We start from the raw sequence: 26,453 nt of genomic DNA, 5'->3' as shown, positions 1-26,453 counted from the left end.
GCACAAATATTTCTTTAAATGCTAAAATGAGCACGAATATATTAAAAAGCCACCACCCCACACCATACATATAAAGATAATGCCTTTGCTTTCCAGAACATACTAAGAACTGTTTTAAAATTTCAAGAGCAGTAGGAAGTAGAAGAAGCAGTGTTGTAAGGGAGAAGATGATTCTGCTATCTGGGGCAGATTCTCCCTATGCCCAAAACATGATCACATGCATTTTAAAAGGCTGCAATCCACATTCACACCAGAATGGACTTCTGAACAGCAAGGACCTTTTAAAATATTTTAAAATGGTGTAGATTTTTACGTGTAATGTTGGAGTTATTCACTTCTAACTTAACTTTTGCACTGTTACACTGCACAACATATAACTCTTAACAGCCTAAATAATAAGAGGGAGGGGGAAAATGTGTATTCCTGGTGAACAAAGGCTGATTTAACTCAAATAAATGGAGTGGGAGTGCTGCTTGCTGGTTAAGCACATGGTCCAGGATGAATCTTCCTGATTAAAAAGGGCTCAGTCAGAAGGGCCATTTGAGATGCTGTCATGGTAGAGAGCACCAACATCAGCCACTGCTGGTTCAATGGTCAGGCTCAGCTTCTTTCTTTAGGTACCATTGGGGGAGGGGGCAAGGGACACACAATAGTATAGTCTCCAATAAATTCTTATTTGCAAATTTCTTGTGTAATAAAACTCCCATGTTCCTCTACTGCAACTTTGGGATGGAGCTGCTTTGTAATGGAGATAGGTTTCTATAGTAACGAATACCCATTCCAGACAAGGCTATTCTTGCCCTGGATACTGGCAGAAGGGAAGAAGTAGGGGGAACAGGATCTTTCTCCTGTACTGATCCATGGTCCCACATGGCTACCATACATACCTGTGACTTCTCCACAGAGGCTGTGTGCTTGTCACACATAGGGCTGATCTCCATGCCTCGCTCCCGTTCTTTGTCACCCTGCCTGAAGAACTCTTCCATGATCCTGTCTGTCCACTGCCGATACAACTCCAAAGGTTTTGTAGGGTTGCTTAAGTCTGCACAGTGAACCATGTTCCGTAGGACCTGGTGGAATTGGCAAAAATGCAGGCCCAGTCAGAGACCTCAGAGTGTGACACCTCTGCCTGCACTCCACCAACAGTTCAGAGTATCAAGACCCTAAGAACTGAATGCTGTGGGGTGTGTGTGAATAAGAATAAAAGGCCTCAGTGGAACATTTCTCTGGTCACAGAACCCAACAGGAGACTGGCTAATGAAAAATCTAGGAAAGGAATGGCATGTGCAAACCACCGAAAAATTGAATTATAAAGCAACTGGTTATCATAATTCATTTTCTATTTCATCTCAACAGCTAGGGAAAATTCTGCAATATATGGTGGGCCAGTGTGAATGTAGCTGGTCAGGAGGTTACAATGAGATTTTTAAGGTTCTGGAACTGAATAGTAAACTACATTATCCTCTCCAAGGAGCTGCAAGCTTTTTGTCACCCAAGAGAAGGTCTTCCAGATTTAAAGACAGCATTGTGTGTGCATATACAGTATATGCCTGTGTGTGTGTAGTGGGGAAGGGGCCCTTTTTTCCCCTGTAACCACTGGTGAATCTTTGTGATGCCTAGAGGCATGTTGTCAGGTGGAACAAAAGCATTTTAAATAAAGCACACAGTTAAAAAAAAGTAATTTTCCATGACACTATAAAACTTTAGTGATGGACCGGGTCCTCAATCCAAACTACACTTCTTTAGAAGAAACTGCTTAGAGACTGCCTAGGCCAGCTCCAGCTCCAGCTCCTTAGCTCAATGCCAGCTCCGAACCATCCTTACTTAAGCTTATCTGGGAACAGTTGAGCTCCCAGCTGTCCATCTCGCGCACTGTCTGAGTTTTTATCCTTCCTCTTAATTCAAGGTATTCACCTGTATTCTGTCAGTGTAATTGTCTAGCAAAAGCACCCCTGAGCTGGTCACTTTTTTGGTCTCCACCATTGTCTTCAAGTCAGCCAAGAGACTCATGTGTTTCGACATGTCGGTGGCCAAGACCTGTAAAATAATTACAGAAATAAACAAAGGTGTTGCTCCTCACTTGCTTGCAGACTCCACACATTTATACATGCCCCTCCTTTCACACTGATGAAAACACTTTTATGGGTAGGATCCTTAGCAAGCTTTTGTGAATCCATAAGCTCAACACAAGCCACAGGTTGTGGTAGGTGGATGGACTTTGAGATGCTCCTTCTCAATGCTCCAAAGAACAGTTTGCCAAGATCATGTGCCCTCTCAGGACACAACCTGGCTTTTGAGCCAAGGCAAGTTCCTATCTACCATACCCATTTCATAATAAAACTTCAAGATCTTTAAAAATGACCAAATTCAATAGATTATATTTAGATTCTTTTAAGCCACTCCCTGGCTCCTGGGAGAAAGTCCTAGAGACCAAAGTTCAGAACCCCCTTTCCAGTATTTTGAAAACATCTGTTGTCTGTCTTATTTGAGAGTAGGCAAAGGGGCTGACCAGACTGGAGGATCTGACATTAGAGATCTCCAATCACTGGAAACTGCTATGAGCGGTTGACCACTAGGATAAAATGAGAGATAAGTAAGGGGAAAGGTCTTCACAGCTGTATCTGTGTTTCACCTGGTCTATTGTTGGTTAAATGAATTTCTGTGCTTAAAAAACGAAGTGAACTGTCTCTCTCTCTCCCCCTCTATCTCTTCAAAATGTAGTTTAGAAAGAAACGAGATTTTTTTTTAAAATCCTCATGTATTTCTTAATAAAACTTTACTTCAAGTCTAGGAAATGTCTGCTAGCATTCACTAATAGCTGGGCTAAGCCCATGTGAAAGGTGAAAGGTCCCCTGTGCAAGCATCGAGTCATGTCTGATCCTTTGGGGGGATGCAGCTTTCACAACGTTTTCTCAGCAGACTACAAAGTGGGGTGGTTTGCCATTGCCTTCCCCAGTTGTCACCTTCCCCAGCAAGCAAGCTGGGCGCTCGTTTTACCGACCTCGGAAGGATGGAAGGCTGAGTCGACCTGGGCCGGCTACCCGAGAGAGAACCCAGCTTCCACTGGGATTGAACTCGGGTCATGGGGAGAGTTTCGGTTGCAATACTGCTGCCTACCACTCTGTGCCACACGAGGCTTGGGCTAAGCCCATAGCTGCATCCAATAAAGCTATAACTATAGTTTAGTTATATAACTATAACTTTTTAATAGGGCATTCTGTGACTTACTTAGTAGTACTTAATTACTCAGTATTCTTCCAGCACTCTGCTTATGTTCAAGAGCAAATCTTCTAACAAGGGCTCCTGCCAAATTGAAATCTTCAGCTCCAGTCCCACTGAAATGACTGCCCTTTCCATTTCTATACTTCTGCACAGTATCAAAACTTCAACAAGTTTGCACTTTTGTTGTCAGAGTTTTTTCTTAAATCAAAACAGAGGAGGAAGCTCTGAAAGGACCAAAAGATTCAGTATCCTTCTCGCACTAAGGGTCGTGTATCCACAGGTGCCACGTTGCTGTTCTCTGCTGTTCACTTTCCTGACATTTAATCCGAAACATGCATTTTTTTTAAAGGCTTTCTCCCTACAGGAGAAAAGGCAACATATTCTAATTTGCTTAGCTGTGTCTCTGACATTCTACAGAGCCGGTGGGCCTAATTCTAGGCTGTTGGACCATAATGCTGAGCCTAGCTCTTAATTGGCAGAGCCCTTCTGCTGATTTCCTTAAACGTCCCCCTTTCCTGCTGTGGATTAGCCGCCCCTTTTTGCCTGGGACAGAGGATTGCTACCTATCCTGTTGCTTCCACACTAACCCACTGAGTTGGCCTTCAAAAAGGAAGAGTTGGGTGGGTTGGGGGAAGGAGAGTGAAGGAGAGATGGGTAGGTACCCACTTCCATTTAGGCTATCCAAGGTCGGTTCTGGTATTATGGAGTAATTATTATGGACTAAAATGGGTTGAGGTCTCTTTCAGATAGCTGTCCTGCTAAGAAGCTGGCCAAGTATCAGCACGAAAGGAGGACCAGCAGCTTCTTTGTACCCAGAGTCAAGCACGGGCCCCCTCGTATGGAAGCTGGTAAGAGAAGATCTGGTTTTAGCTCCCAGCCCTGCCAGGGTAGCTTCCTTTCCTCTGCTTGAGATTTGGTTATGTACACTTTCTTACGTTAACCTTTCCTATGTTAATTTTTGAACCTCTGCTGCAGCAGCAACACATGTGCAGGGAGAAGCACAGGAATGGCAGGGAACAAAACTGTTTCCATCCAAGAGAAAACCATCAGTTTCCCATGTCAGTGGTCTGCCAGAGATACGAGGTTCCTTCCTTATGAGGTATCATCCAGACTCTTCCATGAATGACTAGGTTTCTCCCACCAAAGCAGGGTGGGACTTCTAACTGGAAATGCTGCAGGAGATAAGAGGCAAGTTTTTCCACAGGAACCAGTCCCATCCCAAGCTTACCATGTCAATGACCATCTTGCGCAAGGTCTGTCGTTGTCGCTTGCTCAGGTTCTGGAAAATGTCACAGTTCTCTTCCTGCAGCAGCTTGAAACCCACAGCTAGGTGATGGTTCTCCAGGACAGACTCATCATTGTACATCAGTGCCAGCTCTGAATCTGCAAGGGAGGGTCACAGACGATGAGAGGGTTATGAAGAAAAGGAGGATTGTTTTATCTGCTCATAGAAGCATGGCCAAAGGTGTCCCGAGTAGCTTACGGAACACAGCAAGTAATCTTTCTGTCTGTCTAATAAAAAAGCAAGCAGAAAAATTTAACAAAATTCCGTGAAAAACCACCACCTCTTTCAAGGCCTGACAAAATGGAACAGCCTCTACAGAGCAATTTCCCCCATTCTAGTGCAATCCAGATGTGCTGGAACGGTAACTCCTAGAATTTCTATTCAGTAGCTGATCTTTCTCTCTCCTCCTCTCTCTCACACACACGTTTACACACTTCTTCTACCTCTTTGCTCTTAAGTCCTTTCATTTCTTCTGTCTATTCTTTGTACTTGATTATGGCTTGATGAAACACATCCCTACAACTCAAAGATTAGGCAAATCCAAAAGAGCACAATCTCTACTGAAGACAGCAGAATGAAACAATTCTGTCAAGTTATTCTATCTGGGAAATCTTTGGGTGGGAAAACAGCAGCACCTTTGAGTTCAGAAGTTCTTTATAAAGTTTAAGCAATTTGTCTCTTTCTGTAGATTTAGAGCTGCTTCTTGCTTCAGTGCAACAGACTAGGAAAGTTGGAGGCTTTTCTTTTTCCTCCCCATCCTCACTGCCAGCACTGTGTGCCCTTCCCCACTCCCAGTATCAGTACTTCTTCTTTTATCTGTAATATAATGAAAAAGGCTTATGTACTGATGTAATACAGATGACTTAGGTATTTATATCTTCATTTTGACATAAGAATGCCATTTTTACCATTTTATGTTTTCTTCTGTTTACACAAAGGCCTGTTCTTTACAGTATCCCAAAGTTCTAAACTGGGTTTATTCTATATTAAGTGATCTGCAACACTCTTGCACTGGCACTTTGGGAAAGTACTGAGCACAAAGAAGCTTGGTTAGTAAGATAAGACAGACCCCAGTGACAAAGAAAGATGGATTCTATTGTATTCTCATATGGTTTCCTTCCGTCAGATGCTTATCTCTAACAGAAAGCTCCATTTACACAGAACTAAAGAGTTTAAGCTAGAAATAGTATCAGAATAAATACATGGACTAATTCCTCTTTAGAGTTAACTCATCAGCTTTCTTGACTGGGAGTAATTACTTTTCCAGGGCCCACAATCTTACTTGACATCTTCTGTATCTGATTTTTCTTGTTGGCTGAAGCTAATGAAGGAAATTCCATAGGACAGTTATCTACTAGTCTGCTAGGCAGGGGTGGGAAGAGAGCAGAGTGACAGACAGGCTAGAAGTGCAAGGAAGTTACAGACTTTTAGTTGGATTAGATAAGAGCAAACAGGAGCTTAACCTGTCCTGGAAGTCTGCAGTATGGAGATATCCCTGGATTCAGTGCTGAATTTGGATGCCTAGTTTTCAGTGGTAGCCAGAAGTACATCGCAAAAGCTAATATGCTAATTACACCTATTCTTGGAGACATCAGATTTGAGTACAGTACCAGATGCCTTAGTTACATCCTGTTTAGGACTATGCCATTATACTATAGGCTATTTGTGATAAATATTCAGGAGCTTCATCTAGTTCAGAATATTGTGGCCAGACAACTGATCAAGGCCTGTTATAAGAAGCATACAACTCTCTTGTTGCAATAGGTCCACTGGCCACTGGTTTGTTTCTGGGCACAATTCAAAGTCCCCGTTATAATGTAAATAGCTGTATGACTTGAGAGCAGGGTTTCTGAAAGACCACATTACCTCATAGGAATTTGTTCAGATGTTAAGATCCTTGGGAAAGGCCATTCTCTCTGCTCAGCAACTGCTTAGAGGCCCATTTAGCATGAACACAAGAGAGCATTCAGATCCTGAAATTTCCTATTACCTTTTATGGAATGTTTGTATCAATCAGTTAATTGATAAAAAGAGCCCACAAGATCATCACCAAAATAGAGCAGATCTTTCTCCGTGACTGCTCCAATGTGGTACGTTTTCTCTTTCAAGGTATGTCCAGCCTATCCAGAGAGCATTAATTTGGGGAAGACAACATTCAACTATGTGGAGGAAAGGAGGACATTTTGCAACCCCCTTTCCAATTAAATTAACTTCAATGCAGGATACACACACATCCTGTCCATGTGCATACATGCATCGCCACCAATATTTGTGACTCCTTGCCACTCCCCCTTAGCCCTTATGTTCAGTGTGCCATCACTCACTGGTGTTGATCAGGAATTGATTGGAGACGCCAGGATGGTCCACATCGTGAATGGCAGCAGCAAATATTGCAGCCAAGATCTCCAGGTCAGTGAAGACAGCCTGTAAAGTAGAATGGGAATGAATGCCTGGTGCCTCTGCCCTGTTTCATGGGAGAGCCGCTGCCAGCAAAGAGAGAGGACTTTACTGGGGTTAGAATTTAGACCCCACCGATATGTGTGCTGCTGCCCTGGATAGTGATCCATTGCTGCTCAGAGCAATTGATGAGCAATAATAAGTATTTACAAAACTCCAGCAAGATTCAATGTTTGTAAGGTATAAAGAAGTCTTGCAATTGAAGCATCATACAAGTCATAACAATCAGTCAGTAATAAATGAATCTGCCTCCCACTGCTGTTCCAAACAAAGCCGGGGGAAAGTACAGAGGACTCCCCGTCCTTTGGGGCTCTGGGGACCAGCCCCTCAGGGAGGCTGAAGGAAGGCCAGTGCTGGATCCCAACTTCCCCCTCTCACCCACTGCCACAGATCATGACTTACATCCAAGGCTGGCGTAGACAGGAGGACATGCGTGGACTGGGTGACATCAGCAGCATGGAGGCTGTTGTGGTAGGCCACGTCAGCATGGTAGTGGTCTTCCAGTGTCATGATGTAAGTGACTAACGTGTCCACAGGGATCTTAAACGTTTTCAGCAAGTCTCTTTCCTACGGGGGAAGAAAGAGAGAAAAGGAAATCAGCGGTTGAAATGGTGAAGTGGCAGCTCATGGCTTCTTCTATGGATGCTGGCTCCTGAAGAATGAGCACTAGTCTCTTTGTTCTCCCCAGTCATGGCTGGCAAACAGATGGCAGTCTCATTTGAAAAGGAGAACTGTGGGACACTCCCTGGCTCCTAAGCAATAATCACAATATACCTGCAAGTGATGAACAAGAGCTACCTCTACCACCGGCACGAGTCTAGATCCACCCTTTCCAGGAGCCACCTGGGACTAACCAGACTCACTTCCCAGGCATCATCATTACTCTGTGTGTATTCATGTTCCCCCACTACGTAAAGTGCTGTACATGAATAAAAGCAAAAATAGCCCTGCCATCCCTCTCTAATCCTAACTCTAACCCTAACCCCCGCCCAAAGTTAGTGCTTTTGCAGATTCAAGAAGGAATTTTCTGTGGGTGCCCAAGTGGGTGCCCTCCAGATTTGTGAGGAGTACATTGGCTATGCTGGCTGGAGATGATGGGAGTCTTGGTCCAATCAGGCTGTCAGGTAAGAATTAATCATAAATGGATTAATTTCTGAAGGTGCTTTCTCTCTATAGAAAGGAGAGAACTACCGGTTGCAACTCTCACTACATTTTCCCTGTGGACTATAGGGAAAGAACCTGGAAGCCCCACATCTCAGAATGCAAGGTGATACATTTCAGAAGTTGCAGCCGAACCTCAAATCAATGGCAGAAAATGTATTTCTTCTATAAAAATGCTTAGGATGCTGCCCACAGAATAAATCATCCCCGTTTATATTGTTGCATATGTTGCTTTTTGACTCATTTCTGTATCCAACTCAGTATTTCTTGAAATAATTAACAGAGAAAGTGAATTTCTTGAAAAAAAGCTCATGCTTCAAACAGATAGACTGTATATTATTCCCATACCTCAGAAGCAGAACTGGACCAAACCAGACATGCAACTGAGATGTGTGGTTAAGTGCATGGTTCGTTGGGGAGGGAAGAGGGGACTCTGCAGACCTTACCTGAAATATTGTATACATGATGCAGCTGAGTGATCGGTTGTTGGAGTAGTCAGCAACCCGGAAAATGTTAAGGCCCCACTTGTTTAGGTATTCCAGTTCCTGGAGGAAACACAGGGTCAGGGAATTTTTCCCACAATGGATGTCAAGATAAAGGTCCAGGAGGACAGAGAGAGCGGCAGATGAAGAAAGCAAACCCACCATGTGTTTTCTTTGCTATACCACTAGAATCTGAATTGGCCTTTCAGATTTGGAACCTGAAGGCCATTCTTCAACAGCAAGATCACGAAAACCCACTGAGAAAGCCTGTGGCAATTAAGAATGTCATCTAGTCTGAATACTCTGTGAAACTATCAAGCTCAGTCTGAACTTTAGACACAGAACCAGGCAATGAAGTGAGGCGAGCTCCCACTCTCCCAGCCTTCCGAAAAGGAGTGAAGACTTGGTTCTGCCATCTCACATGGGGAGTGAAGAGGGGTAACCAACCCTGGGGGTGGTTAGCACCTGAAAGACATTCCCTTGAAATTAAATCAAGGACTTTTTACCATCTACCTCTTGGAACATATTATTTATTAAGAAGATTGTTTTTATTGTATTGTTTTATTGTATTTTAACTAATATTTTATTCCTATTTTATGTAAACTGCCCAGGGTCCCTCTCTGAGTGAGATGAGCAATGAATAAATTTTATTTATTTATTTATTTATCTATCTATCTATTTATTTATTTATATGAATAAATAAATAAATAAAATGTTTGTTTTACTTTCATTAATTTCTAATGCTGAGATAAAAGAATCATAGTCTAGTTCCACCAAGATTTTCTAAAATATTCCCTCAGCTCAGAAACAAAATGGGAATCTCTTCTGAAGCCAAAAATCTAGGTTACATAATACTGTCATCTATCATAATTTCCCTCATTTCGAACACAATTTTCTGATAACCTTTGATTATGTAGTTATGCATACCACCTAACAGCAAATACTTTCTAAAGAACTATTTATTCTTTTTAATTTTAGCACATGTTCTGCTCTGCACTAGATGGGCATTATTCAGGGATTTCTTTTAGTTAACATCATTTGCAGTGATTTACTTGCAAATTCTGTCTTGCTTATTCCTGGGTTGCATTTGAGCAATCAGTTCTCAGCTTAATAAAATGAGATATGAATGAACAGTTTCTTTGTCCCTTTTTGTGCATGATGGAAAGCTAAATCTTCAGTTAAAAATATTTCCTGGGATATTCCAGAATACAGGTAATGCATACATTCAAAAACACAGATGTTTTCTGAACAAGTCAAGATATTACGCTAAAATTACACTATAGCTTCATATCTTGGTTTGTTTAGAGAATACCAACCAGTTTCCTGGTTTGAAGAACATGAGGAGCTAAAACAAACATTTCCTAGTTTAATTACTCATTTGTATACAAGAAGGAACAAAGTAATTTCATTCAAGCATATGGTGCTTTTTCACATTTTTGCTCATTAATACAAGACATGGTTATCTGGGTGTGGCCACAAGATATAAATACTGATGTAATCTACAAGAAATAAGGTGTAACTTGCTACTACGAGCACGGCAAAATAAGAAAAGGTAGCCTTATATACTGTGGCCATATAGAGAAAACACCAAGATTATTGTGATAATCATCTAATAGATAATATTTTATAAAAACCCATTCAAAATTGTATTGGTTCAATTCATAAAATGCAGTTTCTTTGAATGAAACTGATTGCTATGTGGCAGTCTATTCTTATTTTTGAACTTAATATTTCAAAAATAATTGGTGTGAAGCTTATTAGATATTATCTGATTAGATAACTAATTAGTTATGAACCAGTGCCTAGTTTAGCTAAGACTAGATGCTGGCAGCCTAATAAACCTATTGACTTGCCATGTGACAGTGTTGGTCATTTCCTTAGAGGAAATTCAGTAAAAACTGTAAGCCACCCAGAGTCCCTCTTCTGGGGGAGATGGGCGACAATGAAATTTGAGAAATAAATAAATTGCTGCAACAGTTATAAAGACTCCAACGTTCTTGAAAGAAGTGTTTGTCTTGGTTCATGCATAACATTTCCAGATTACAAGTTTCAGGCCTACACTCTTTCCCTCACCCTGCACTTGGTTTAGCATTCTAATGTCCTAACAGTCAGAAATCACGCTGAGACGAGGAGTAGGCCTCTAGTGTTTATTACTGCTACATAAAACAGAATCCTAACAAACTGAAGAAGCGTGGGAAAAACCCAGACAGATAAACCCCAAAAGTTAAGGCGGGTCTGATCTGTGTCTCTTTGAATGGCTGCTTAATTCCTCAGTACTACGCATGCGTTTTCCCCCCTGGATAGAGGCCCCTTCCAGCTCGCCATCAGTACTCATGACATCTAATAACATTTTCAGTTTGGGACATCACTGGCAGTTATGGCGAAAAGACTTAGGATTGAAAGACCAAAGCCAGGGACGGAAGGGGTTGTTCCCTGTTTAATGAATTATGGTTTATTAAGCCAAGAAAGTGACTTCTGAATTGGTCTTTTTCTATCATTTCAGGATAACAAGTTAGCACCATCTTGAAGGATCCTTATCAAGCCCTGGGATTTATCAGGTACCACCTTATCAAAGTCAACTGTGTTTGTCTGGTCCAATCATCTCAAGAAGGTCTACTGAGAGTCCCTCATCTGTGAGGTTCATGGAACTTGGACAAGATGGCCGTCTTTCTCTTGAAAGCCCCTCTTATATGGGATATTCCCTCAGAGGCCCAAAATGCAAAAACTGTATGATGCCAATCGTTCTTCTCTACCTTATTGGCTGTAAGCGCTGAACTCTGTATTTGTTTTTATGCACTTAGGCATTTGCTTATATCATTTATTTTTCTGCAGCCATGGTTCTTTTTAATTGTTTTTTTCCTTTGTTGTAAACCACCTCAGGTAATTTATTTAGGATAAAGGTAAAGGTAAAGGTTTCCCTTGACATTAAGTCCAGTCATGTCCAACTCTAAGGGGCGGTGCTCATCTCCGTTTCAAAGCCGAAGAGCCGGCGTTTGTCCGTAGACACTTCCATGGTCATGTGGCTGGCATGACTACACGGAACACCGTTACCTGCCCGCCGAAGCGAAACCTATTAATCTACTCACATTGGCATGTTTTCGAACTGCTAGGTTGGCAGGAGCTGGGACTAGCAACGGGAGCTCACCCCGTCACGCGGATTTGAACCGCCGACCTTCCGATCAGCAAGCTCAGCAGCTCAGCGGTTTAACCTGCAGTGCCACCGCGTCCCTTTATTTAGGATAGTCAGCAAAAAAAAATAAATAAAAACAAATTTCTTCTTGTGCTGGAGAAATAGGCCAAAAGTTTCAACCCAAATGGAATAGGAATATTGCTAACTCAGGGAATATACTAACTCAGGATCTTTTTTGTCCAATGTGCTAAAATTATGAGGAAGTGATGCTCTAGTACCAGTAAAAATATCCTGTTTGGAGGGAAATACTGGCTCAAAGACAAAAACAATCTGAGATGAAAATACTTCTGTATCTTATCAAAGGCAGAAGTTGCCTCTGAGGTCAAATTAAACAAAATGGATTAAGGCTGTCACTCTCCTCAGAGTCTAGACCAGTGTTTCTCAACCTTGGCAACTTTAAGAGGTCTGGACTTCAACTCCCAGAATTCATGCTGGCTGGGGATTTCTAAGTCCAGACCTCTTAAAGTTACCAAGGTTGAGAAACACTGGTCTAGAGAGAGAGTGTTAAAGGGTGAGCCACAATTTCCAAATCATCCTTTGCAAAGATGAGCAGACTTCCTTCACTCCACCCCCCACCTTTCTTCCACGTTGCAATGCTCACCTTACTGAGCAGCTCTTCCTGGTCCGTTTTTACCCCAAAGCGGGGAATGCTGGAATTGGTCAGGCTGGAACTGTGCATGAGTTTCTTGACCCCACTGATCTGGCACATGGGTTGCTGCCGCTTCTTCTTCTCCCGGTCTTTCTGTGTTGGGGATGGGATCTCCACATCGTTCTGCTTGTCTGAGGATGAAAAGAGACTGCATCTGAGAGAGAAATGATAAGGGCAAAAAACTGAAGGACTGCTACCTCACCTAAGAAGTAGCCTCTCTGGACCAAGTGTCATGATTTATGACACAGGTACTATATCTCCATCCATCATCCAAATGACTTTCCTTCCCTAGATGGAACTTCATTGCTGTCTCAAAAATGCCAAGAATGAAAGCTCAGAATTTATGGAGTAAAAGGAATTTTAACCTAACTCCTGGTAGCTAAAATTCCCATAATTTAGTCAGGATACTGCAAGAATTTTTCGGACTGGGGTTGGATACAGTCCGAAAGTTTCTTAATACTTATTGGAGACGTAAGAGATGCTTTCATTGTGCAATTGTCCTACTTTATTCATTTTTTTTCAGATACTCTTTTCCCTTTGTTGCCCTCATACATCCCCACTCCCCCTTATTTTAAAGGTAGAATAGCCTCAGGATATGATTGTGCTTCAAGGAATATGGAGCCTCCAGTTTTCTGTAATTCAGACATTTAGTCCTGTCTCATGAGCTCTGGCTTTTCCAATTTTGCAGGACCCCAAAAAAGAGAACAAGAAAATTATCCAAATGCTTTTTGTGTGTCTTATAAGTACCTACTGGACAGTACCTGAGCAGTTAAACAGCTATTTTTATTTTTTAAATTACTATAAAAATGGTTATTATTAGCAGCAGCAGTAGCATGAAAGGATGCTCATCTACACAAGCACTGATATTTATCAGTACTTATGTTTTTTATAACATGTTCCCAATAACAATGCCGTTCTGAGGCTCTTCTTCTTTTATTAGTATACATTTCATCTTCTAGAAGACTTCTGTTTGTACACATAAAATTAAAAGAAGTAACAAAAAAAGCGCTCAGGGTCAGAATCACACAGCACATCCCCCTTTGTAATGAACAAACCAGTCAAACAGGATTTAGTCATCTTAATTCTGTCCCTGACTGTTGTCTTTTACTTTTCCTAGATAAATGAATAGCTGCCATTACTCCTTTAGAGGAAGAAAGGGAGAAATATAATGCTGGACATTAGGCCAGTGTGCTGGTAAAAACAATCCTGCTCACACTCCATAGCAACCCTGAAGATGGATGGCAAAATTACTCCTTCCTAAGTCCACTTTCCCTCCCCTGAAGATACTTTAGGTTCACGAAGCTGGAAGGAGAAACGTGTTTCCAGTTTAGGTTTCTAGACTGGAAGACTCAAAGTACAATGTAGAGCAGCTTGGGGGGAGACTCACCCTCAGGAGTGGAGGGCCTTGTACCCCCACCTTCTTCTAGGACCGTCTCCAAGGGCAAGAAGTCACGTGTGGGTGGCAGCCACTGGGAGTAGAGAGGAGGGGGAGGAGATAGCCTGCCAAGGGGGAGGTGGCGTACACTGGGGGAGCCTAGGGGAGGCAGAAAATGGGGAGGGCGCAGTGTGACAGGGAACTGGGGGGGAGTTACTTCATGGCATGGCAGAGCTATGCCCCAATGGTACCTGCGGGAGAAGCAGCGGCAGGGGGGCCTCATGGCAGAGTGGAAGGGGCGGGCAACAGGCCCCGGGAGGAAGCAGGGCATAAGCCATGATACCATTCTAGAGTGCTGAGTTCTGAGTTACTAGGAAGGAGGATTGTGACAACAGAGAATATTCAAGTCAACCGCCATGCGGCTGAATTCTTTCAAATACTGCCCTTAACAGGGTCCCCAATATTCCCCATCATCTTACAAAAAATAAAATAAAATACAAAGCTCTCCATCTTCTCCCAAGTTCACCTTGTAAGGCTTTGAACAACTCTGGAGCCAGTGTTCTACCATGTTTGGCAAAGCAGGGGGACATCCCTTGCTCAGGCTAAGATGGTGCTCAGGCTCAGCACCAGATGATCTGTAGAAAGAACTAGCTTTCCTGGAGCAGCACAACAACTCAAGTCCATCTGCAGTTTCCTCTGCAGGCTAGCCTCATATATGATCAAGCAGATTCATGGACTTGCCTGGGAGCTTGAGGAACTGGAGGGACAGGCTGCCTCAGTATCATGGAATTCTATCACAACACGACAGTTCATGGGTCTGAGGTAAGTGGGCATCTGTGGGTCTGTATCTTTATGGCTGAGGCAAATTCCAAAGAAAACTTGGGAATAAATCCATCAGTTCTGACTCCTTCCCTTTCCTCACCTCAACCAACAAGCTCCGCTTCCAGCCCTCAGCCACAAATGATCAGTCACTCTGGCCATTTCCTACCAATCACTTGATTCTGCTTTGGTGCCAGAGCCAAGAATGGAATCCAAGTGTCCAGGCAGTTCCCAGGCTGGCCTACCAAACACAACTTCTTCTGCCAACACAGAAACAGCTCCAGAATCCCAATGTCAGGGGCCAGGCTAGCTAAACTGGTCTGGATGCTTCCCATCTGCTCATTATCTAAAAAACTTCTCTCTCTCTCCACAACAGTTCCGTATTGGGAAGATTTCTGGGGGTGGTGGTCAACCAGCTAAGCTGGATAATGGGATTTCACTTTCTCTGTCCTTTTCATCTCTTTTGCACCATTGTGGGCTGGCACTGCCCCATCCCATGACCTTAGCAGGCCATGCCACAGCTGCTCAAGCGGAGCAGGGAGGGTGAATTCTGGCCCTTGCTCAACTGATACTTGGCCTCTGCTTTCAGCCCATGTTCCAGCTCTCACACAAGGCCTCCATTGAAGTGATAATTTGCATCAACATTTGCTTAGGGCTGGGTATTTGCATCTGCTGACGTCAATGGAGGCCTGGTTTCTGGAGAACCCAGTGGGCAGGAGACACCCAGGACTTTGCTTTGGATGACTGCAGTTCTTGGCTATCCTGTCTGGTTCAGGAAGTCTGCAGCTCTTGGGGGAGACATACTGTACATGATGAGGCCTCTGATTCAGTGAGTACTAAGATAACCATGTGCGGTTCTGCACAAAATTTGGTACTTATTTCCTCATTTTTATGTAGATAACAATGTTTACACACATTATGGAGACTGGAAGGGAGCAACCTGCTTAAATTTGTGTGCATAACATGATGAACTGCCTGACAGACTAACTCTATACCTTGTTAGGTTTACGTGCAGAATAAGTCATGCTGAGATTTGCTCTCAAGTAAACAAACACAAGAATGAAGCTACAGAGGGCATCCTTATGCTCATTTACATGGTAGTAAGTCCCACTAATCTCAGTGGAGCTTACTCTGGAGAAAGCATCTTCCATATTGCTTTGCTTGTCTCTGAATGGAAAAAGCATAGCATGATCCAGGAACCTGAATTCCTGGACATAACCTATACACCAAATAGGAATTGGAAACTGAAAATTTCAGTTCTTGCAGATTCAGATTATCTCATGTTAAGCAGAGACCACAAAGGTTACTATCCTAACTTTTTAGTTCTAACGTTTATATTATACCTACACCCTTTCTCCAATGTGGCACCTTCCAGAATTCCCAGCCAGCCTTGCCCCCCTTCCCCAATTTCCTACTGATGCTACTATGATTGTCATAAGTGTGCTTGGAAGACAGCACTGGACAAAAGTTATCCAGGTGTCCAAACACCTCTGTACTTCTGCTATCTTACCAAACATTTACTTAGCAGGTAGTCAGGGGACCAAGTTGAAAGGGGAGGGAGACCTGGGGGCACAGTCTTTCTTCTTGCCTAATACCCAGTGATTGGCACTCTGGGATAGGTATAAATGGATCTGTGCAGAGCAGCACAATTTGAACCTCACTCCTCCTGTAAATTAAAAGAAAAAATGTGTGTCCTCGAGTACACAAAGAGGCAGGGGAAAAGCTGGGTCTGTTTGTGTTTCCTCACATGAATATGCCTGGTGCTTTCCATCCCTGCCCAGCAATGCCTTAGCATTGGGAGAGGAAGGACTCTACTAATAAATTGCAGCTTGTCTCTTTTGGTATATTTTCCCCCCAGTGGGCTTTCTTCTTTTCAAATGACTTCAGCCAATCAGATTTGGCTATAAGATGACATCAATAAGGGCAAACAAAGCCAAAGCTTTGCCCTCAGTTTAAGCTGGTGAAGGGAAGGATGGGAATCTCCCTGTTGCCAAGGCAACCATGCTGCCTCAGCACTTGGGATGCTCCTTGTCTTTTGCTACAGCACTTCACATACAGCGGAGAGCGTCACAAAAGCACACCTGCCTGTAGATGTTCTCTGTTCTCATGATATTACTTTCGATGGGACGTGCATTGGAACACGCAACCTCAGGCACATTTGCATAGGATGAGTCATGGGGAAACAAACTGCGCTGGGGCTAAGGACCATCACTTATTCCTCCCACGGTGAATATTTTTGTCCTCATCCAAACTGTTTCTCCCAACCTCTGAGATGGGGCTTTTGGGATATGCATGAAAAAACATTAATTGGAACCAAACCTCCATTTTGGCATAGTTCTAAAGAAATGATATAAAATTAACCCTGAATGAAAGAGAGAGGTTTCAGAGAATCAGATTAATTCATTGTTAGATTTGGAAGAAGAACATACAAGAATTAGTAATTATGGTTTTTTATTACAGTCCAGATAAATCATTAAAGTTTAAAGACCTATAGGCATTGTTATCAGTGTTTATAACAATATAGTATAATTACACTCCTGCTTTGGAAGAGCGGATTTTTTTTAATGATAAAAACTGGCTACAATTTTTTAAATGCAATGGATTAAAAACACACATTTGTATTTATCCAACAAAAATTTGAATCTTCACAGTCAAAATATAGTTTCATGCTATTCTAAAATCAGGTATTGATGTGATTTCTTATTTAACTTATTTTTTCATGTGTCCTTTTCTTGGGGAAGAGTTTAAGAAACTGTGAGAACCAAATGGTGTGATCATTATGAGCAATGAAAAGAAAGGCTAATGCCAATTATGTTTTGTATATTTGTTCTGCCTTCCTACAAAAATGATATCAGTCAATAGTGAACCCTAAAAAGAATGTTTTCTTTTCAGCTATCTGCCTGATTACATTTGATTGGAAGAATAATGTAGAACAGATACTGTTTTACAGTATTGCATAACTTTTTAAAAAAAAGAATGTACATGGATTGTAGGTGCAGCAGGGCCTTGGCAATCTAAAAAACACAGTTCCATGACACTCACCTAAAAAGGTGTTGGAAATGTACTCAGACACCTGGTTTCCAGAACGGCTCATTTCAGAGAGGTGGGTTAATTCACGGTTCAGCATTCTTTTGAACTATCAGAGACACACACAAAGAGAATGAAGTAATTAGTATGTATTTTCTGTCCATGCCCTAGTAAGAATGGATGTGCACAAGTGCATACTTTTCCTTGAATAAGCAGTTATGAACAAGAGCAGTCTCATGAATGAGGACAAACTGACACATAGCTTCAGTGTGTATGGGCATGGAGACAGACTTAAAGAATGAGAATGGCTACAAGCTGATACTTGTGAGTTGAAGTATATAATAAAACATACATACTATATTTCATACTATATATAAATCTGTGTGAGTTTAATGCATTTAATGAACACTCTGTAACCTGGGAATTCTATTAACATGCAAAGGTTCCTCAGCAGAATTCTGCCTAAAAAGGTTCCCTTGATAGTATGAAGTTCTCAAATCATTTCTATTAAAAATCTATGGATATTTATGTTTATATGTCTTGCACATTTGGATTCAGATTTTTCTGCATCTAGAAGTGCCACGTGTGGACACAGTTGCAGACTGCCTCAAATGCAAAAATCTACTCCTCTAGACGTATAATTCTTTGTTACACAATCATGAGAATGCTTGCATTTTTATGAATACATCTACTCTGCCGTATCTGTGAACATAGATATGAACTGTCCTGTGATGATTTATTCAATTCTCAACACACCTGAACTGGAAGATGAATTTTCCCAAACTCATGCTTAACAGATATGCACTCTACAACTCCCATCCCAAATGACTCGGGGCAGAGTACAAGCAAAGCAATAACAACACTTAAAAACAATAGTAAAATATAATAAATTATGCCAGAAGCAATTCAATAATTAAGCCAGTCCATCCAGATGGCCTCCCAAAGCCTTCTGACCCAAAGTCTGGAGGAAAACCAGTTCTTCAATGTCTTACAAAAGGCAGACATACAAGGCTGGGGCCATCTGAATCTTGGGGGAAATACGTGGACCACTCATAGGGCATGTGCAGTGACAGAGAAGGTACATTCCCTGGCTCCCATAAGATGACATTGCTTAAGAAACGGGACCCAATACATGCCAATCCTGTCAGATCTTTCCAGATGGAGAGAGATAATTGGCTACAGACAATCCCACAAATAACCAGGCCTTGTGCCATGAAGGGCTTTGAAGGTGATAACCAGCACCTTCCATTGCATCTGGAAGCCCACTAGTGTAGTGTAGTGTAGAACTATACAGCTCATGAAGAAGCAGTGTTACATGGGTGTACTGAGGTCTGCCCATAACTACCTGTACTGCTGCATTACAGACCACCTGTAGCTTCTGAGTGGTCTTCAGGGACAGCTCCATGTAGAGCACAATGTAGTAACCCAGAGAAGAGATAACCCAGGCATGGAAGACTGGGGCTCCTGATCAAGGAATGGACACGACTGGCACCCAAGATGAATTTGTACATTAGACCTCAGACCCATGGCTGCCATCTGCTTTTCAAGTAGGAGCCATGAATCTAGGATACCCAGATTACACACCAGGTCTGTCTGGGGGAGTGCAACTACGTGGAAAATCTCTGGATCCAGGAGGCCTCAAAATCCACAGCCCCTTGTTCTTGCTGGGGTTGAGCCCGAGTCTGTTCCTCCCCATCCAGAGCCCTACACCTTCCAGACACCGTGTCAGAACACTGACAGCATCATTTGGACAATTAGGGCTAAGATGTATAATTGGGTATCATCAGCATACTGATGATAACTAATCCCATGCTGATGGATGATGTCACCCACCATCCTCACATAGATGTTAAACAGGAGCAGAGAGAGAACCAACCTGAGGCATCCCTCAAAACAAGGGTTGAAGGCTCCCTGTCCCTTCCCCTGATCAATACTGACTGGAACTGGCCCAGGGGGAAGCAGGAGAACCACTGCACCTCCCACGCCCATCCCCCTGAGCTAACCCAATCAGCAGGATATATTGGAGGTCCAAATTCCATTCTACCTATCAAGAAATCTATGTCTTTTGTCTGAGGATGGGATTTACAGTATTTTATGATCTTGAAGTGGTTAGCAAATGGTCATGCCCTAATAAGGATTTTGGAATCCTCCTACTGATATGCTGCTATACTGTAAATCAGACTTTCCCAACCTGCTGGACTATGATTCCCATCGTCTTCATATACAACACATATGGCTAAGCTGACTTGGCAATGTGAAGCATTTTAATCTAAAACATTTGGAGGGCAATATATTAGGAAAGACTGTATATTATTATAAACAACTAGGAAAAACATATTATGTTCTTAAAATGCACTACTTATTTTACAATTTGATCTCAATTACAAATTCAAAAACATGCCTTTAATTTTTTTTTAAATCTTGAGGTTTTTCCACATGATATGATGCCATAGTTATTTAAAAGAAATTGAACACGTGTATGGCCCACTTTTAAACAGAGGTCTCCATGGGTGTCACCTTCACTACAAACTTATTCCCCTTAAGACCAACCTTATTGTGAGTGTAACTATATTATTCACCCATGAGCACTTCTGCCTTCGCCACTATGCATTTGCTAGTCTGCTCATACAATCTTGTTGCTCAAACATCTGGGCTGCCAGGGTCCAGGGGACCACTAAAAGGCAGCAAAGAGGTAACAGAAAGCACAAACTCTTTGCTACCACCTTGTGGTCCTCTAGCTTTTTGCAGCCTAGCCCTAAATTAGGCAGACAAAGGGGAGTTGAGTTTGCAGTAACTCTTGGCAACTTAAGGGACCAAAAAGTTTCTGACTATATGCTGGCACCATCCATGTCCGATTAAGCAGGGAATTGTAAGAAACCAGTTGGACCGGCAGAGATACCTTTTCACATGTATTGATCAGAATGAGTCAAAAGATACTCAGCTCTTCTTCCCAATCCCCCAATCAGTGCTTTTATGAAAAGTTTGTTCCCTACACTGAAGAATCAGAGATGCATTTATAAATGTAATTACTGAGGAATAAATCTCAATGAATGTGGCAGGATTTGCTTCTTACTTCATAAGATACAAAGTAACTATCGTAGCTTCAGGCTACCTCCACTTTTCAACCTGGTCAAAGACCGTAATCTCTGGCTTCTTCCTACAGAGGGAGGGGTGGGCAAACACCTCAAAAGATTACCTCATCCTCATCCAAAAACTCATTAGCACATGGCTTATTGTGAATGAATACTATTGAGATAGATGTTTATTTGGTAAAAAGTTAGGGTGGAGGAAGTGTGCTGGTAGGAAAAAGTTGGGTTTCTTAAAATGTCTTTGTCGTCAACGCTTCATTAATATTCAACATATTCTATTTGTGGAGTTTCTGACCATTCATTAATATTATTTAAATAATTTTTGCTCCAACCTGACCAAAAACTGCAGGTGGCTTACAAGCCGCTGCTGCTCTCAAAATCTAGCCTTCATTCGTAACATCTTTAGGCATGGTTCTCAGGTAGTTCTTTCCTTCCACACTTGCTGGCTTTGTCCTCTCTCCAATTCTTTCCCATGAAACAGAAATGAGCAGAGCTTGGGCTGGATATAGCTTAGTGTCCCTTCTCCTCCTCCTCCCTACTGGTACAACATTTTGCTTCTCTCTGTGGTTTGCAAGGAATTGCAGTCATTCTCCATCTTATGAAGGTACTTTTTGTTCACTGCCTTTCCTGTCTGAATCTTTGCTTTTGCCAAGCCCACATCCTCTCCTGCAGCAGATGTTTTCTCTTTTCCCTGTCAAAATGTAGACAAAATGAGGGCCAATACTGTTGAACTTCCCACTGGCTCAACTAAATTCTAACATCCTGACTGTGTTTGGACACAGTTTAACTTAACCATGGGTTTCTCAACCCAATTTTCTGGGTTCTAATAAACAATAAGCAAAGCACAAATATGCACTGGGCATACATCATATCCTAGATTACTGTATGGATATTCTGCAGTGATATCTCTTGTGAAGAACCATGGCCCAAAGATGCTGAATTATTCCATCCCATCCCATCCCATCCTCTCCTGGAAGAATTTTGACAGTTTTTCAGTACTTCTTTTCCACGACTCTTCTGATAAAAATCTAGCTGCCATCCTAAAAAATGGAAGCACCATTCCCGGGTCAGAGCAGGTGTTTTTAGAATGCTAACCTGAAGTCTAAAGAGCTGAGGATTTTTAATGTGAGAACCTCCTAAAGAAATAAGATAGGAAGAATTTAAGCTTGCTGCGTAAGGGTAGAAGTAGCTAATAATCAACAGAGATGGGCGGTGTATAAATTCAACAAATAAATAAATGAATAAATGAGTCTCAGAGCAGTTTTGGAGTTGAGCAACATAGAAATACCATAAACAAACAAACAAGCAAACAATGTATGGCGACAGATCATCACCCTCACGGATGGGCTCACTAAGCATGGAAATCCCCGAAGATTTGTGTGTGTGTGTGTGTGTGTTTGGAAGGGGAGAGTCGAACAATATCTGGTAACTCTGCATCAGAACAATTTTTTACCTGATCTTCCTTAGGACGTTGGCAAAGGTCCTCTAAATAAAACAAATTCCATTTTCCAAAGTTGTATCAAAGCAGAAAGCATATGAGATAAACAGACAAGCTTGCTTTTATGGTTTGATGCTTGATATTGCTCTCTTTTCAAAAATCCCTTTGTCCTTGAGAAAACTCCCGGATGCTGCTCCCTGGCAGGAGAGCTGAGGTGAGTCATCGACTAGGCTCATTAGCGGAGACATGCTTCTCCATCAGGGCAGCCAGCCTCAGGAAGAATGGAAGGGTAAAACTACTTTCTAAGACCTGGGAAGGCTTCCAGTGATTAAGGGCAAGATGGCTTGATGGAGAATCCTAATCCAAAGCCCGTGCGTCTTTCATTCTAGGGCAACAAACTTCTTCCTCTGCCTGGACTCTCCCAAGCATTCTATATGGCAATCCTGCACTGGTTCCCAATTTAAACTTGGTCTGTCTGTCCTTAAGGAGCATTTGTGAGAGCATTTGTGAGCTTCACAGAAGAAGAACAGACTGGCAATGTAAAAAGATGAACATGAATGAATTACTAACATTTTTACTTATTTGTGTGATAAAGAAAGAAACAGACACAGAGAAAAGCAAAAGCAGTGCATTTGGAACAAGCCCATATGGGTCTTAAAGAGAAGATCAGACATACTGTGAGAGCCAGTTTGGTCTAGTGGTTAAGGTTCTGGGCTAGAAACCAGGAGTCTGTGAGTTCTAGTCCCCCCTTAGGCATGAAAACTGGCTGGGTGACCTTGGGCCAGTCCCTCTTTCTCAGCCCAGCATGGTGCAATGTAGACTAGCCTCCTCATGGTGCACCCCGGGCAGCGTGACTTGTCATGGCTAAATAGTCTACACATCTGGCTGCTGGACCTCACAAGGATTTCCCAGCAAGAAAAAAAAAGCAGCATGAACACCGAACTGCTATGCCATACAATAAAAAAAAAGACATACTGTTTTGGTGAATCTGATTCCACAGGAGTGTTGAGACAGACTGGTCTTCTGAAGATGGTGAATATGATTATGCAACTTGCCCAGCTAGCTTTCCAAAGACAACAGAGGAAAGGAGAAGGTAGGAGGGAGAAAGGCCTCTGTCTTCTTAATAATGTACCATCCTCCTGGTCAGAATCCAGCTAGTAACCCTCCTTGACCTTATACTTTTGGATGTGTTGGAATACTATAACCATCATCCTGAAACAACATGCCCATTGGCTGAGGATGATAGGAGTTGTAACAGAAACAGTCCCAAGTTGGGTAAAACAGAACTAGAATAATAATGAGATGCCATACATATAGAGTATATAGGACAATATTTTCAGATTAAGGGAATCTGGCTAACAACAATCCATGAAACCTAGAGTAGAGTCAGAAGAAAATAACTTCATGCGTATCTTGCTTCAGGCAGGCAGATGAAAGATTCATCAGTGAAGAAGCCTGGAAAATGACTTGGGAGACAAACTTCTTTGCAACCAAGTCTTTAGACTCCATGCATATATATTTAAGTGTTTCAGGTAAGATAAATTGCTACATCAACAATTACTCTTCTGTTGCTTGCCAGTTCCAATTACTCTCTATTTTTTGCTATCAAACTATCCATCCCTCTGAAAGCAAAGGGTTGTATATTGCAAAGATCTTGCTTTGTCTGTGATAGGAATGTGCAGTGCTTCAAATCTGAAGCCAAAAATTTGCTATGGAGCATGAGCATGCACATATGGGAAACATTATTTATGACATTTCTTTATCTCCTCTAATTGTTCTGCAACTTACTACAATTCCAATTTTTTAGAGCAGGAAGAAAAGCTATGAGAAAGGGACTTGACCTAACCATTCAGGCAGATCCAAGGCTGCATTAGGAGTTGAATTATAAAACATCTGTACAACTTCCCTACTTTTCTCATATCAAACATAGTTAATAAAATTAAGCTGATTATGCTACCCCAAGCTCTTATGGGCTCCTTCCTTTTTGTTGGTGTGTCAATGTTAAAGACAGCAGTTTTTAAATCATCTTTGTATTAGCCCTTTTTTAATCTACTGCCAGTATGCAAAAGTATAATACGAAGGTCACATTTCAGCCTCTGCAATCTCTGAGTCAAGAAGTGTTTTATGTATTGTTATTCAATCCAGGAAAAGCATAAACTGCGAATACTGGTAAATGTGTAATAATTAAAGTGAGAGAAGATTTCCAAGTGATAATCAATGCAGTTTAAAATAATTGTGTGATTCTGACCTCTCCTTCTTGTAACATATGATTGTTCTGTATCATGAAAATAAAGTTACATCACCATTAGCTAATACCCTGATGCTATCATAATATCTTGGCAGTGGTGGGGAATCTTCTTCAGCTCACAGTCAGAGTTCCCCAGGAATAATTTGCTGGGAGCGACATGTGGCAGTGGACTCACCCAAAGGAGGATGGATCCACCCTATCCACTCAGCAGGATGCCAGGGATTTCATTTGATTCCAGAAGGCTTTTGAAATTAGACTACAGGCCACATATTGCTCTCTCCTGACTCAATCATTATTTGGTGAGAGGGCAAAGGAGAGTTCAGTGCAGCAAGGACTATACCCAGTCTCAGATGCTTTTTATTCTCCAACATGAGAGCTCAGTTTATGCAAAATTAGAACAAGATTATCTAACTTTAACCCTGACACAAAACGCCACTTATTTATGGGATCTGTAGGATGCCCTTCAAAACCAGGTTTCCCAGGTCAGGGGTGGTTTACAATTTTATTGTTTGGATTTATTTGCTGGTTTTTGTGTGAAAATCAGCAAATAAATCTGAATAATGAAATTATACAATAAAATACAATAAGTAAAATATGCGACACTAAAAGCATAGTAGCAGCAGCTGCCAGTAATTGTTTCTAAGTACCATGAATGTTTACAATTAACACAATCACTGTTTTAAATGCCCCTCCCCCCATTTGATGTAGCATCAGAGAGTCCTCCAAGGAGGGGGAATAGTTGTCATTTATGCAGATTTACTTTCTCTCCAGGTTCCCTGTCCATTCTAGTGCCAATCTCAAAGATTTAGATCTGGTGTCGGGCACTCAGGACAGACTAGGATTCTTTTTGTGTACCATGTAGGCTTCTGAGTTGATCAGCCAAGAAGGGATCTCAGATGAGATGTTGAGAATTCCCAGAAACAGGATTCTAGGGGATTTCAATATTGCTGCTGGAGCTACCATATTTCATGGCAGCCATGACAACCATAGGTCTGTCCCAACATTACTGGCTCAATATATGTGGCAGGTCACACAATGGATATGTTTTTTTCTACTGAGGAGAAGGATGATCTGAAGCTGGGGAGTTTTAAATATATTCCCTTGTCAAGGTCAGACCACTTCCTGTTGAGGTTTAGACTTGTAACAACTATTATCCTCTGAGGAGTGTGGGAACTGTTAGCACAGTCTGCCCCCAGAATTCCAACATATTCCATAAAGCTCTGGAGAATTTCCTGATGGTGGTTGCTCTTGTTGAAGCCTCAGTCACCCTGTGGAATCTGGGCAGGGAATATAATTGTTTCTAACTGAATATGAGTAAAAGCTCACTATTAAGATGACTTACGGCTGTAAGAAGCAAAGAAGCAATGTTTCTTCTCCCCCATTGTGGCCTTTCTCTACTGCTCAGCAAGTGGCTCAAGGCCTTCTGAGATCTGGCCTGGTGTGCAATCACGGAGAACCCTCAGCCATTCACTATGTTGGCTAGGCACTTTGAGGATAAAATTGATCATACCTGCCACTGATTTGTGCCCAAGCTAGGCACATATCCTGGCTACAAGTCTTTTGTGATTTCAAAAGACACTCCAAAATAAGAGTTCTGGTTTCCTGATCTTCTGATGTAACTACCATGGATATCTATACTGTATATTTCTTTAAGTGGCATGATTGTAAGCATTGAGCTATTTGTGTAATCCATATAAAAATAAGCATTTTTTTTAAAAAAAGAAAATAATAAAATAACACCTAATCAGAAAACTGCAAGAACAGAGAAGAGTTGTAGTGGTGTTCTGTTTTTATGAAGGGGTAATGGGAAGACACTACAGGAACTGTTTTACTATTTTATTGAATACATAGTTTGGCTGATTACAAGGTAAATAAATTCTAGTAGTCCCCAATGCTCTCAAATACAAAACAAAGCTGTTGGAATTCTTTCCTCTAGCAAATAAACAAAATTCAATGTACAGAGAAAATGAGAATGCCAAGAGAGTTCTAACTTAACCTTTTCCATGACATG

The 26,453-nt window shown here is 41.8% G+C and overlaps 1 protein-coding gene across 2 annotated transcripts in view; it reads right to left on the bottom strand.

Moving 5' to 3' along the window:
* PDE4A (phosphodiesterase 4A) overlaps positions 1 to 26,453 on the bottom strand; it is a 106,065-nt gene that overhangs the window by 1,808 nt on the left and 77,804 nt on the right. For both annotated transcript variants that reach the window (XM_063294325.1, XM_063294326.1), the window contains exons 7-14: positions 17,683 to 17,776; positions 12,399 to 12,577; positions 8,572 to 8,670; positions 7,367 to 7,531; positions 6,832 to 6,931; positions 4,451 to 4,605; positions 1,915 to 2,037; positions 888 to 1,070 (exon numbers count right to left, since the gene is read on the bottom strand). In XM_063294325.1, coding sequence (XP_063150395.1) covers positions 888 to 1,070; positions 1,915 to 2,037; positions 4,451 to 4,605; positions 6,832 to 6,931; positions 7,367 to 7,531; positions 8,572 to 8,670; positions 12,399 to 12,577; positions 17,683 to 17,776 — 1,098 coding nt within the window. The remainder of the gene's footprint in view (positions 1 to 887; positions 1,071 to 1,914; positions 2,038 to 4,450; positions 4,606 to 6,831; positions 6,932 to 7,366; positions 7,532 to 8,571; positions 8,671 to 12,398; positions 12,578 to 17,682; positions 17,777 to 26,453) is intronic.

This window comes from Candoia aspera, chromosome 2 (genome assembly GCF_035149785.1).
Source record: "Candoia aspera isolate rCanAsp1 chromosome 2, rCanAsp1.hap2, whole genome shotgun sequence".
Lineage (NCBI taxonomy): Eukaryota > Metazoa > Chordata > Lepidosauria > Squamata > Boidae > Candoia > Candoia aspera.
Note: the sequence above shows the minus strand (reverse complement) of the source record. Positions and strands in the feature narration are given on the sequence as shown.